General features: G+C 45.4%; 1 protein-coding gene across 8 annotated transcripts in view; it reads left to right on the top strand.

The window, feature by feature from the left end:
* LOC144668873 (intercellular adhesion molecule 5-like) overlaps positions 1-15,449 on the top strand; it is a 337,959-nt gene that overhangs the window by 278,037 nt on the left and 44,473 nt on the right. For 7 of the 8 annotated variants that reach the window (XM_078531317.1, XM_078531312.1, XM_078531313.1 and 4 more), the window contains one exon: positions 14,075-14,356. The exons of the other annotated variant lie outside the window; for it this stretch is intronic. In XM_078531317.1, the coding sequence (XP_078387443.1) occupies positions 14,075-14,356 (282 nt within the window). The remainder of the gene's footprint in view (positions 1-14,074; positions 14,357-15,449) is intronic. 8 annotated transcript variants of the gene reach the window in all.

Below are 15,449 nucleotides of genomic sequence, written 5' to 3' on the forward strand. Positions count from 1 at the left end.
CATATGTCTATGCGGTGGCCATCAGCTTGTGAACCCGAGCCTGCTCTAGATCTAGGTTCCACCAAGGTGTGTGTCTCTGCGCTGGTGTGGGTAAGTGCTGTGACAGGTCTTCCAGGCTGCTCATTTCCAGCTCTTCAATGGAGGGGGTGTTTTTTTTTTATTCATTCAGGGGATGTGGGCTTTGCTGTCTGGGCCAGCATTTATTGCCAATCCCTAGTTGCCCTTGAGAAGATAGTGGTGAGCTGACTTCTTGAACCACTGCAGTCCATGTGGTGTGGGTATACCCACAGTGCTGTTAGGAAGAGAGTTCCAGGAATTTGATCCAGCGACAGTGAAGGAATGGCGATATATTTCCAAGTCAGGATGGTGAGTGATTTGGAGGGGAACTTCCAGGTGGTGGTGTTCCCATCTATCTGCTGCCCTTGTCCTTCTAGATGGTAGTGGTTGTAGGTTTGGAAGGTGCTGTCTAAGGATACTTGGCGAACTCCTGCAGTGCATCTTGTAGATGGTGTGCACTGCTGTTACTGTGTGTCGGTGGTGGAGAGAGTGAATGTTTGTGGATGTGGCTCCAGTCCTCTTGGCTGGAGGTAAGGACGTGGATGGAGCTGAGGGAATGGCTGGCTGAGGGTATCGGTCACTTGGAAGAGCTCCCTGTGAACCGAAGTAGAGATAACTAATGCATGGCAGCAGAGTTAAAAGCAGTAGAGACAGCACTCACATTTGCATTGAGAGAGGGATGATGTGGTGCAAGATCCTTACGAGTGTGTTCACCGCCGACCTCACCGTCATCATAGGCATGGTCCATGTCCTCACCAGTCAGTGCGATGGCACACTCCTCAAAGTGAGCAAGGGGTCTAATGTGGGCCACTTCACCCCGGGTCTGGGACCTCTCCCAGGCTTCTCCTGCATGAAAACAAATGGAGAGAGTGTGAGCAGGACACATGACACTGCGTGCAATTTTGAGTGGTGAGCGAAGCCTTGGCTAGGATGAGGACGCAAGCTCAAGAGGGTATGAGCCTGATAGAGATGTGAAGGTGTGTGTTAAGAGTTAGTGGGGTTGTCCCTTAAGGTGTGAGATCCCTATGGAACTGTGATGTGTTTGTGAGTGTGTGTGTTGAGAGTGATGAGAAGAGTGAATTACCTTGGCAGAATGGATGAGACCTCTGCGGCACTAGGTGGCTGTCCTCTTTTGCAGGGCATTGGCGCTGACCACCGCTGCCGCTGCCTCCCAAGCCGGATTAGTGAGGTTGCTGCCCATCCTGCTGCCAGAGCGGGGGTACAGGACATCATGGTGAGCCTCCACTGCATCTAAAAGGCGCTCGAGGGGCATGTCATTGAACCTGGGAGCTGCAGTCATTTTTCCTTTTTAGGGCCATGTCCTCGTTGCAGCAGTCATGGGCTGGAAGCACTGAGAGCTGTGCACGGGGCTGGTTTAAATATGGCGCCTGGCATGATGAAGCAGCGAGGTGATGGCGTGACAGGCAAATGAGAGCCAGCCCGCCATGGAAACGGCATGTTTCCTGGGAATGCATAATTAATACATAAAAACAGACTGTAAAAGCTCCTATAGGTATGTAAAAAGGAAGCATTTGGCTAAGACAAATGTGGGTCCATTACAGGCAGAGTCAGGAGAATTTATAATGGGGAATAGAGAAATGGCAGAGAAGCTAAATGATTACTTTGTGTCTGTTTTGTCTGAGGGAGATACAGGAAATCTCCTAGATTTAGAGATCCAAGGGACTAGGGAGAGTGAGGAGTTGAAGGAAATTAGTATAAGTAAGAAGATTGTACTGGAGAAATTAATGGGACTGAAAGTTGATTTGTCCCCGGGACCTCATATTCTGCATCCCAGAGTGTTGAAAGAGGTTGCTGTAGTGGATGCATTGGTCTTCATTTTCCAAAATTCAATAGATTCTAGAATGATTCCTGAAGATTGGAAGGTAGCAAATGTCACTCTACTATTTAAGAAGGGAGGGAGAGAGAAAACAGGGAATTACAGACCTGTCCGCCTTACATCAGTAGTGGGGAAAATTCCAGAATCTGTTACAAAAGGATGTGATAAAGGAATACTTGGATAATCATGATCTGATTGGGCATAGTCAGCATGGATTTGCGAATAGGAAATCATGTTTGACGAACTTGTTGGATTTTTTGACAATGTTACTAACAAAATTGATAAAGGAGAGTCATTGGACGTAGCATATTGGATTTTCAGAAGGCTTTTGATAAAGTCCCCCACAGGAGGTTGATTAGCAACGTAAAAGCACATGGGAAAGGAGGCAATAAACTGGGATGGATTAAGGACTGGCTAACAGGCAGAAAACAGAGAGTAGGAATAAACGGGTCATTCTCATGTTGGCAGTCTGTGACTAGTGGGGTACCACAAGGATCAGTGCTTGGGCCCCAGCTATTCACAATATATATCAATGATTTGGATGTGGGGACCAAATGTAATAGTTCCAAGTTCGTGGATGATACAAATCTAGGCGGGAATGTGTTGTGAGGAAGATGTAAAGCGGCTACAGGAAAATTTGGACAGACTTAGTGAGTGGGCAAGAACGTGGCAGATGGAATATAATGTGGAAAAATATGAGGTGGAAGCAACAAATGTGCAGAGTATTTCCTAAATGGGAAGAGATTAGAAAGAGAAGATGCACAAAGGGACCTGGGTGTCCTTTTCCATAAGTCGCTGAAAGCTAACATGCAGATGCAGCAGGCAATTAGGAAAACTAATAGAATGTTAACCTTTATCGCAAGAGGGTTTGAGTACAGGAGTAGTGAAGTCTTGCTTCAATTGTATGGAAGCTTGATTAGCCCGCACCTGGGGTACTGTGTGCAGTTTGGGTCACCTTACCTCAGAAAGGATATTATTACCATAGAGGGAGTGCAACAGAAGTTCACCAGACTTGTTCCAGGGATGGCGGAACTGTCTTTTGAAGAGAAATTGGGGAAACTGGGCCTGTATTCTCTAGAGTTTCGAAGAATGAGAGGTGATCTCATTGAAACCTACAAAATACTTAAAGAAATAGACAGGGTAGATGCAGGTAAGATGTTTCCCCTGGTTGGGGAGTCTAGAACCAGGGACACAATTTCAAAATAAGCAGGGAAGCCACTTAGGACTGAAATGAGGAGAAATTTCTTTACTCAGAGGGTGGTGAATCTTTGGAATTCTCTATCCCAGAGGACCGTGGAAGCTCAGTCAATGAGTATGTTTAAGGTAGGGATTGATAGATTTCTGATTAACAATAATGTAAATGGTTATGAAGAAAGAGAGTGGCTAAAGTGAGTGTGGGACCCTTGGAGGATGAGACTGGAGAATTGATAATGGGGAACAGGGAAATGGCAGATAATTTAAACCAATATTTTGCATTGGTCTTCACGGTGGAGGACACTATAAACATCCCAAAGATACCAAATGAGCAAGGAGATAATGGGAGGAAAGATTTTGTAACAGTCTCTATCACGAGGGACAAAGAGTTTGACAAACTAATGGGACTAAAGGCAGACAAGCTGACAGGGCCTGCATCCAAGGGTTTTAAAGGAAGCGGCTGCAGAGATAGCGAAGGTATTAGTCAAAATATTCCAGAACTCACTGGATTCTGGGAGGGTCCCAGCGGGTTGGAAAACCGCTGATGTGACGTCCCTGTTCAAGAAGGGAAGGGGACAAAAAGCAGGAAACTATAGGCCAGTCAGCCTAACATCTGTCGTTGGGAAAATGCTGGAGTCCATTATTAAGGAAGAAATAGGACGTTTAGAAAAACGTAAAGCAATCAAACAGAGTCAGCATGGTTTTGTGAAAGGGAAAATCATGTTTGACAAATTTACTAGAGTTCTTTGAGGATATAACAAGCAGAGTTGATAAAGGGGAACCGATAGATGTAGTATATTTGGATTTCCAGAAGGCAACCAATAAGGTACCACATAAAAGGTTATTGCACAAGGTAGGAGCTCACGCTATTGGGAGTAATGTACTAGCATGGATTGAGGATTGGTTAACACACAGAAGACAGAGAGTTGGGATTAATGGATCTTTTTCAGGTTGGAAAGACATAACTAGTGGAGTGCCATAAGGACCAGTCCCAGGGGCTCAATTATTTACATCTATATTAATGACTTGGAGGAGGGGGAAAGTGTAATGTATCCAAATTTGTTGATGTGGTACAAAAATAGGTGGGAGGGCATGATGTGATGAGGACATAAGGAATCTGCAAAGGGATATAGATAGGTTGAGTGAATGGGCAAAAACTTGGCAGATGGAGTTTACTGTAGAAAAGTGTGAGCTCATGCACTTTGGTAGGAAGAATCAAAAGGCAGACTTATTTAAATGAAGACCGACTCCAAAAAAGTATAGCACAGAGGGATCTGGGTGTTCTTGTACATGAAACACAAAAAGTTAGTATGCAGGTGCAGCAAGTAATTAAGAAGCCAAATGGAATTTTGGCCTCTGTTGCTAGGGGGTTGGAGTTTAAAAATAGGGAAGTCTTGTTACAAATGTACAGGGCGTTGGTGAAGCCGCACCTGGCGTACTGTTAACAGTTTTGGTCCCTGTATTTAAGAAAGGATACCATTGGCATTGGAGGCAGTTCAGAAGAGATTCACTAGGCTGATTCCTGGGATGAACGGATTGACTTATCAAGAACAGCCAAACATTACTCATTAGAGTTTGGAAGAATGAGGGGTGATCATATTGAAACGTACAAGACTGAGGGGGCTTGACAGGGTAGATGCTGAGAAGGTGTTTCCACTAGAGGGGGAATCTCGAACTAGGGGACATAGTTATAGAGTAAGGGGGCACTCATTTAAAACTGAGATGCAAAGGAATTTCTTCTCTCAGAGGGTAGTGAATGTCTAGAATTCTCTATCCCAGAGAGTTGTGGAGGCTAGATCACTGAAAGTATTTAAAGAGGAGGTAGATAGATTTTTGAAATATCGGGGAGTTGAGGGCTGAGTAGCTGGCACGAAAGAAGAGTTGAGGCCTGGGGCAGATCAGCCAAGATCTTATTGAATGGTGGGGCAGGCTCGAAGGACCAAATGGCCTACTCCTGCTCCTATTTCTTATGTTCTTATGGGGACAGTGTAGGTAAAAGCCATTAAAGAGTTCAATCAGCCATGATTGTATTGAATGGCAGTGCTGCCTTGACAGCCTGAACAGCCTTCTCCTGTTCCTATGTTCCTAATGCTTTGGTTAGGGACGATATGGTGTGAAAAACCACCAGTGTGGACATTTTTCCCACTGCTACCGCATCTGGGACGATTCTGCCTGATATGTTTATGGTGAAATGCGACAAAAAGGGAATAATGTTATCTGTACTATCTGTAATAAATTAGTTGTTAAAATGTTTACAATATTGAAATCTGTTGTTTTTTGTTAGTGATGTGGAAAAAACATGTGTATGGTAATATTTTTTTCATTTTTAGGGAGGAGGTGTCATGAATGCTAACTTTACAAGATAATTACGTTTTAAAAGGTCCCTTTAACTTAAGTAAAGCTGATAGTCCTGAAAAGGGGGAATGGGGAAATTCCTCGCAAAACCTCAGTTCGGAGAAATCCCCCTGTGATCTCTAGTTGCCGAAGGAGGAAGAAACAGAAATAAAAACCCGTTAAAGTGTTGAGAGTCAGTTTTAGCACTTTTCACCTTTAAAAAGTTATAGGTCCCTATGGGGTTTGTAACATGTATCACTGCATTTAGCCGGGACTAGAATCAGGTGTGTGATGGAATACTCTCCGCTTGCCTAGATGAGTGCAATTCCAACAATATTCAAGAAGCTTGACACCATCCAGGACAAAGCAGCCTGCTTGATTCGCATCCCATCCACAAACATTCACTCCCTCCACCACTGACGCACAGTGGCAACAGTGTGTACCATCTACAAGATGCACTGCAGAAACTCATCAAGGCTCCTTAGACAGCACCTTCCAAACCTGTGACCGCTACCATCTAGAAGGACGAGGGCAGCAGATACATGAGTACACCACCACATGGAAGTTCCCCTCAAAGCCACTCTGCATCCTGACTTGGTAATATATCGCCGTTTCTCCACTGTCGCGGGGTCAAAATCCTGGAATTCTCTCCCTACAGCACTCTTGGTGTACAATGAGGACAGGTTTAAGAACACTTTAAGTAGACGTATATGGCCTCATTAAGCCTGCTTGGCTGAGAGCCCAGATTCATAAAATAATTAGAATATATTGGGTCATTGGGCATGGAAAGGCCAAAGGTTGGCATGAAGAGTATGAGAGGCCATTGGGTGTGGGTGGGGTGTATAACTTGGCATTGAGTTGGCATGGGCTGTAAGGGGCCATGTTTGGAAGGGGCATGTTGACGTGGAGGGGCCATGGAGGAAATGGGTGCATGGGTAAGAACTTTTGAACATATCTTGATTTTAGACTATGGTTCACAACTCCTCTGAGTGCTGTGAATCATGAGTCATGGAGAAGTTGGCCTGCCTCCATGAAAATGTTTGGTGGGCAGGGGGCTGGGAGATGCCTACATCTGCAATGGAGCCAGCCAGGTCGGGGGTACAGGGTGCGGTCTTGCTATCGCACCTTATTCCACCCAGCAAAAATAGGGGCACCAGGAACGGGGGTGGGAATCCGGGAATTAGCTCCTGTCTGCCATTTTTAAATGGCTCCAGAGTCACTCCGACTCCGCCAAAATTGGGACCCAGGGCTCCGAAAAGTCCAGTTTTCACTTGAGCTAGTTTGCACTGAAATGAATGGCAGTGGCTAGGGAATGGACTAAATGGCTTGCACTTCCCAATAGTTACATCCCCTTTAACAGTTCCCTTAAAACCTACTTCTTTGACCAAATTTTGGTCACTAGTCCAAATAGATTTTTATGAGGCTCAGTATCAAATTATTTTTTCATAATTGCTTCTATGAAACACCTTGGGATATTCATTACATTAAAGGTGCAATAGAAATTAAGTTCTTTTTGCTTTTGATGTAAGGATTCTCCATCATCTAATGGTTTCCTATTTTCCTTTCAAACATTTTCCAGAATTTCTTTGGTATTTCTTCTCTCTTTGTTTGTCCCTCCACCTTGCTTCTAATCCCATTAAAGATCATATTCACTTTTCAGTTTTCGGCCCAAAACTTTCAGAAACTGAACTGAACTACCCATATAAATACTGTGGCTACAAGAGCAGATCAGAGGTTAGGAATCGTGCAGCGGTTCAAGACGGCAGCTCACCACCACCTTCTCAAGGGCAATTAGGGATGAGGCAATAAATGCTGGCCTAGCCAACGAAGCCCACATCCCTTGCTCAAATAGAAAAAACATTGTGAAGTGGCTAAAAAGCAGAGATAGGTAAAAAGATAAAAAATGGCCAGGGCTCTTTTCATCTAAACATATCTTATGAACTTGCAAATATTCACACTGCTGCTTTCCCTTCCAAGTTGCAGTCATGGTTGGCTCATGATTTGGTCTTTCTAATGCCTGCTTATCGAACCCAAGGCTGAACTGACACTTTTACCATTGCAGCCCTTTACACTTTTACAGGAAGTTTAAAATCTATTAATAGAAAACCAATATATCTATTGGCTTCATCTGTTTCAAAGCAATACTGGATTTGAATTTTTAGCCACCTTCTTTTGTTCTTTTGAGCATCCAGTATTAATTTCCATGAGTTTCCCATGGTAAAAATGGTTGGATTTAAAATGATAGCATGTATTTACTGTGGGGAGTTAATTGATGAGTTTTATAATTAAAAGCATTTCCTTCACCTATTGTGATTTGTTTCCTTGGCAGCAGTTGTAACTGGATTTGAGGTTTCGATCAACATAAACCCCCCAGCGGTTGAATTTGGAGACTCTTTACAGGTGAACTGCAGTACGACATGTACAGGACCAAAATTCGATGTGGAATATAAACCAGGGGTAAATCCTAACAGAACAAAAAGCAGAAATTGGTCCATAGACTATTTTCCGAGTGTCCAGGAATGGGATTTTACAGTACCATGCATTGTGATCTGTGGATCAGAGAGTGATGCGCTGAAGGAGAAGAAAAAGGTGGTCACGGTGTACAGTAAGTGAAAACTCTTCTTCTAACATAAAAAGAAGATAGGGACAGGAGAAGGTCCTTAAGGAGAACCAGAACATGTCTGATTTAAGGTAGCCTGGTGCTGGTAAAATACAGAACTGTGCTGCAGAGTAGTGTAAAACAGATGAACATGTAGACACAATTTGATCCTGAACTCAGATGGGTTAATGGACACTCATCGATTGAAAGTGAGGCAAGTAAACCAGGTCTAAGAGTTTGTAGCGAGATCATATCCTATCATTTCATTGTGTATCACTGCGCTGGCCTTAGAATCTTTCAAGTGAAGGTAGTGAAACCCTTTGGAATTAAGCCAAGGTGAAGAAACAACACTTTTACTATGTCCATCATCAGTTTAACTTCCATGTACAAAAAAAACCTGCCTTTGCCTTTCAGGGAGAAGTCATCTCAGGATGTTGATGCTTTCACAGAATAGCACTTGATCTGTCCCTAGATGTGTCTCAGTTTGGTGGAAATTTAATGATTTTTGCTCCATAGGGAGCCACAGTCCTATTCACTTGTCTAATGAGGGAAGTTCTGTCAGTAGCTTGTTTCTGAATTTGAATCTAATGTTGGAATGTGGGCAGAGACTAATATGAATGTCTGGATATTCTGTTCACTGTGATTCTCCTTTAACAGATCGAGAGATAAACATTACTCCACCTCCTGAAATGCTGGTAGTTAACAGAACATATAGTCTGGAGTGCACTGGTCCGAGGGTCTATCCAAACAATAAACTCATACTCACATGGCTGAGAGGGGGAGAGATTGTTCAGAGTAATTGCACAAAAGAAACAGGTTTCCCAGATGAAGATAAAAGATTGAGGAATGTCTTCAGCTTCACTGCAAGTATGTCAGATGATGGACAGGAGTACACCTGCTTGGCAGAAGTTGACTTGGGCTCAAAAGCCACAAAACAAATCACAAACTCCTCTGTGACTCTGCAAACTCACTGTAAGTTCCACTTGAGTAATAATAGACTAGTCTTCCTGTTTGAGAACAGGCTAAAAACTCAGATTTCTATGAAAATAAATTAAAAACAAAATAGAGTTCTTCTATTTCGCACTGAGAACTAGATAAGCTGGTGGCAGGAGACAGAGAGCAAGGACAATGGGTGGGTTTCCCAGTTGCAGCAAGTGGTATCCTGCAAGGAGCTGTGTTGGGGCCTTAACTATTCACCACATTTATTGATGACTTAGACAATGGAATCGAAAAGTCAGATATTCAAACTTGCTGATGACAGAAATATAGGTAGCATCGTAGATGGAAGCATAAAATTTCAAAGAGCTACTGACGGATTATGTGAAAATGCAAAACTGTGGCAAGTGAGTTTCAATGGCAGAATTTTCTGCCCGTGTTGGCGTCAGGCGTCATGGCGGGCATGAGCAGATAATAAGGCGAAAAGGCCAAAAATCCATTTTACACCATTGTGAAACCAATTTGCAATTGTCCGCCACAATGTCAATGGCATGTTTCACGCCGCTGGATGTCGGGAAAGTCATTTTAATATATTTGCATCTAATTGTAAGCCCTGCTTGCCAGAATCATCCCACAATGCTGGATATCCGGGCACGTCAGTGTGCCATGTTGCACAACAGTATTTAAAAAGTGTGCACCTCGCAAGGCTGAACTTCGAGGGGAACTTGGAGGTGTGTACACACTAATGTTGCACAGCACTCGCAAGGGTCGCCCATTGGACTTTAAGGAAGAGGCACCGTGCATTCAGGCGAGGACACAGGCAAGTCACATTATCTCAGCTGGCTGATAGTACGATGCCAGGGCAAGGGCTGCACTGTGGTTGGGGTGAGTTGGGGGGGCGTGGTGCCAAGGCAGCACAGTCTGATGGCAGTGCATAAGCACATGTGGTTGAGAGGGGGGTGGGGGCTGTGAGGGAGGGAAGTGGCCACACATTAGAGAAACTTTGTGTAAATGGAGCATTCTTCCACGGTTGGGACAGTTTAGGCACACCTACACTGACATGCTTGGGAGTCGAACCTCTAGCTTTTCTGCCCACTCAAGCAACACCATGGCTTGAAATTGCCACCAATTGCTCCTGAACTTTGTACCCTTGGGCAGAAGCTGCAAATTCATGAGGGTTTTAGGGGGCTGCGGAACAATTGGACAACTGGGCAAGTTGTACAATCTCCTTGCAAAAGCTGGCAATGGAGCAGTCACTGGTGGAGGCGCCAACAGCCCCTTACAATGTCTTCATTAAGTTTTGGACCAGTCTACCCCATGGTTCAAGCTAACAGCACAGCTTTGCAATGTGGGTTAGGAGAATGTCTGAGCTGGGAGCACAGCATGCAGTCCAGTGGGCAAAGCTGCCGCCAGTTGATCCGATGGAGAGGGGTGGAGGTAGATGGGGTCTTGGGCAGCCATGTAGCGCACATCCAACTGGTGGCCAGCACTCTCCGGCATGCATTAAGCGGCCTTGAGATGGAGCGGGAGCCACACACATAACCGTGAGAGGTCCCTGAAAGACCAATACTAACCTACGCATCTCTCTCTTTCATTCTACAGGAGAAGTACATCAGGAACATGGAGCTTGGTGATCCAGCTGTATACCTCCTGGCTTACAGGGAGTGGAGAATGAGGAGAAGAAAGCGACCGAGGTGCCTAGCTGGGCAGAGGGAGGAGGAGCACCCTCAAGAGGAAGGGGCGGGTCGGGCTCCTGGGCACGCTGCCGAAGAGCCACAACAAACCACCACGGCTGACGCCTAGCTAGACCCAGGGTGTATAGGCAGTGCCTGCCATTCCTGGAGATGACTGAGAACCAATGTCTCAGAAGACTGCGCATGACCAGGGAATTGGTCGGTCACATCTGCCACCTGCTGCAGGATTTGGCACCACGGGGACATGGGGGGCATTCACTGCCAATGGCTGTGAAAGTGACCTCGACGCTCAATTTTTACACTAGTGACTCCTTCCAGGGATCCACAGGTGACCTGTGCGGGATCACGCAAGTTGCCACACACAATTGCATCCAGGAAATCACAGATGACATATTTTGAAGGCACAGAACTTTCTGCATTTAGCCCATGATCAGGAAAGCCATGAAGCAAGAGCGCTGGGATTTGCCCCGATCTCAGGTTTCCCACAGGTGCAGGGTACCATCAACTGCACTCATGTGGTGCTTATATCTCTGTGGTAACAGTCAACCATGTCAAGCACAAGAGCTTCCACTCGCTGAATGTTCAGCTGGTGTGCGACCACCACAAATGCATGTTACAGGTCCCCAGGATTCCCAGGAAGAGTACACATACTCAGTAGGCCTCATATCCCTGACAGTTTTCAAGGTCCACAGAGGCTGCAGGGTTGGCTCCTCGGAGACAAGAGCTACCTACAGAGGACATGGCCGATGATGCCTGTGTGGCAGCCTCAGACTGCAGCAACTCGTATTTTGGTGGAACAAACCATTGGGATGTTGAAAGTGAGGTTCCAGTACCTGGACCAGTCTGGTGCAGCCCTGCAATACAGTACACAGAGAGTGTTACATATCGTCGTCATCTGCTGTGCCCTTCACAGCCTGGTGCTGCAATGGGGAGTGGATCTACGTCAGGAACAGATGGAGGAGCTGCAGGTCTCCTCCGATGAGGAGGATGTCGATGGAGATGAGGGTGATGAGGTCCTTGAAGGGGAGGATGACGGCAATGAGGCCATCGCGTTGTCCAGGTGAGATCGGTGCGCTCAAGAGGCCCTCACTGGACACTAGATTCGTAGAGGATGATGACGACATACAGTGAGGAGGCTCCATAGATCCTCACATTGCATCTGTGAACATTTGACTCCTGTCTGGCTGATGGCAGTGCATATACCTTCAGTGATAAGGCACCTGTCATGGAGATGCAGCATAGTCCCTACATTCCAGGAGGATGATGATGACATGCAGTGGGGACACTCCATAGATTTTCACATAGCTTATGTGAATGTCTGAATCCTGTCTGGCTGATGGCAGACTGCTTATACTCTGTGAACAAGGTCATATTGTAGAGATGCAGCAGGGAAACTTTAGCCTCTCCTGATCCTATGACATCCTTCAAAAGCTGAACCCTTCAGGACCACACTGTCACCAGACACAGATGCTGATGAGATGCAGTGGGGCGCAAAGGTGCTGAGAACACAGAGAAGATGATGGAACTCTGTGCTGCTGGCTCAGGATATTCTGGCACCAATGATTAGCCCCATCGAGGTGTAGGCATGACTGATGTGTCCAGTGACTGTGAAGGCGCATCAGTGTGCTGGGAAGGTTGCACAAAGCAGAGGGAGGAGGCCCTGGACTGAGACACCTGCCTTTATCTTGTGCAGGATCCAAGGTTTCACTTCAGACTGACACGAACACTGCTCATCATACCAAGGAGCCATAGGCAAGGAGACATTCTTGGGAGTTTATTTACAATAGTGAACATAACGTACAAGTTATGAACACCCATGCCCAGGCTGTGCAACGACATCTTCTTAACCTTCCTAACCCTGCTGCTACATCTTGATGCTCCCCTGACATCCACAGCAGAGGTGGAGACAGCCTGCTGACTGCCACCCCCTGTCTGTGCGGACCTTGGTAGGTGTCTGGAGGGCCAAGACCTGGAGGGCCCCGGCCTCATTTTGGGATCCTGCTGTGTGGCAGTAGCACCCTCCTCAGCCTGTGGAGCTGGAGCTGCTGGGGTTACACAAAGAGGGGGTTCAGAGAGGTCGGACACTCCCACAGTTAGATAATAATGATGTCTAACGTGTGGATGATGAGCAGTGCCATGGACAGGATGAGGACAATCCGCAGGGCAAATTAAAGTGTGTGCGAGAGAGTGAATGGTGACGTACCTTGAACTGGGATGTATGATGGGCTCGTGAGTGTGTGAGTTGAGTGATGAGAAGAGTGACTTACCCTGGCAGAACAAATGAGATCGTTTATCCTGTTTCGGCACTAGGTGGCTGTCCTCCTTTTCAGGGCATTGGCGCTGACCACCGCAGCCACTGCCTCCTCACTTTGCTTGCTGGTCTTCATCCAGACTGGGGATAGAGGACATTGTGGCAGGCCTCCACTGTGCCTAGTAGGTAACATCTGCAGAACTGTGTACACTATTAGTCTCTTTACTTAAGAAAAGATGTAAATGTGTTAGAAGAAGTTCAGAGGAAAGTTTACTAGATGAATACCAGGAATGGGCAGGATATCTTATGACGAAAGGTTGGACACGATAGGCTTGTATACGCTGGAGTTTAGAAGAGTAAGATTGAAATCTTTAAGATCCTGAGGGGTATTGACAGGATGGGTGTGGAGAGGATGTTTCCTCTTGTGGGAGAATCTGGAACTAGGGGTCACTGTTTAAAAATATGGGGTTGCTCATTTCAGGCAAATATGAGGAGAAATTTTTTCTCTGAGAGTTGTAAGTGTTTGGAACTCTGTTCCTCAAAAGGCAGTGGAAGCAGAGTCTTTGAATATTTTTAAGGCAGAGCTAGATAGATCCTTGATTAACAAGGGAGTGAAAGGTTCGGGGATAGGTCAGAATGTGGGGTTGTTGTTACAATCAAATCAGCCATGATCTTATTGAGTGGAGGAGCAGGCTCGAGGGGCCAAGTTGCCTACTCCTGCGGCTAATTCAAATGTTCGTATGTCCTTAAATAGCACTGCTGAAGGGGCCTTACTATCTGTTAGTGTCAGGGGTTGCTCAGTGAGTTGATCATTCTGACAATGGGACAGTCCAAAATCACAAAAGGGATTTCGAACAAGCATAAGATCTTAATCTGAATATTTTATTCATTGTTTTAAATAGTCCCAGCGTGTGTCCTAGATGCCTAAGCAGCAGCTCACTCCAATATAATGGGCTGTGTACATCCAGCACCATATTGGATCTGAGGACCCTGTTTTGCACCATTGAGTTTCTAGGCCTTGGTTTCTGTTTAAATTGAGGAATGTGTCCCACACTGGCACAGCTGGAATTTGGAACTCACTGGCAATGGGGGCTGAACTTGTGTCCCACCACTGCTCTGCTGCTTCTCCAAACACCTTCCGATTTTCATATTATTTAACATTTCTTTTCCAGATAAACCAAGAGGCATAACCATATCAGTAAATAACAAAACTATGTCAGAGTTTCCCGTATACATCAGTAAAGGAGATGAGGTTACAATAACCTGCAATTCCAGTGGAAACCCCACACCTACAGTAAAGTGGGAAGACCCCAGTAATGGCAGAAACGTTGAGATTGGTCCTCCTGGAGTCCTCCGTATTTCCCAAGCAACATCAGAACATCAAGGAATTTATAAATGTCGAGTTACCAATCAATATGGAATTGATGAGAAGGAAGTGGACTTCAGGGTCAAAGGTCAGTTTCTAATATTGGTCAGAATTCAAAGAATAAATAATTATTCTCTTGAAGATTGAAACAACATTTCTGTCACTCCAATTAAATCCTGAGTGTCACGTTGGTTTACTTAATTCTGTTATTTATTTATTTTCATCAAGACTCTTGTTCCACTCCACCCTTGCTGATGATGGGACAAATGGATAAACCACTGCCTGCCTGTAACAATGCTGCTCTGTAACTAGCCTCTGGGACATTATTACGAGTGGCCCAGCGTGACATTCCCTTCCACTTGTTCCTCTTTGTGTGTAGAAGCACCTTACTCCTGCTCCATGTTTGCCCAGGCTGCACAGGCAATAACACGGCTGGAGTGGAGTTGCAGCAGCGAATCCACATGCTGACTGTCCATGGTGCAAGGTGTTGGCAGCTCAGTGAGCTGCTGCAGCACATGGCTAGGCTTCAATTCCAATAGTGAGGGAGGGAGGTGAGGACAATCACACTGAGTTATGGTTGCAACTGTTTCGAAGAAAACCAAAGACAGCATCACCAGCAAAATCTCCTCAGCAGTAGCTGTTTCACACTGCTACTATGCAGTAGCAACACGAGTGGTATTCGCCACTAACAGGATGCTGCCGTCAAACTAAAAAGACGTTCTGCCTATCGCACAAATGAGTAATGTGGTATATGAATTTCAGTGCCAGTGTAGGCCGTATGTCTCAAAAACTGGCAGATCTTATCAAACAGCATGTCTTATCTGCTGTTTGCAATGGGCAAGGTACAGATCGTACACAACCAACCCGTTCTTGCAAAACTCAAAGCCTAATGTCCAACATTAGATGTGATTCCATGGTTTGGACAACATTTCCTAAATAATCCTCAGTGTGCCAAAAATTATGCTGACAACCACTTTAAGATTGTCAGTCGGGCATTCTCCACGGCAATGTCTCTACCAATCTGAGTCAACTTGCCAATGAATCAGCATGAAGTTGTTGCTTCCCCTGACACTGGTATTCTTGCAATTGTCCTGATGAGTGCAAGATAAAAAGTTTCGACAAAATGTCTTTTTTTCAGCAACAATCAGAACATAGCTTCCACAGTCAGAAAACAAGCTGGA

This window comes from Cetorhinus maximus, chromosome 28, assembly GCF_964194155.1.
Source record: "Cetorhinus maximus chromosome 28, sCetMax3.hap1.1, whole genome shotgun sequence".
NCBI classification, from domain to species: Eukaryota; Metazoa; Chordata; class Chondrichthyes; order Lamniformes; family Cetorhinidae; genus Cetorhinus; species Cetorhinus maximus.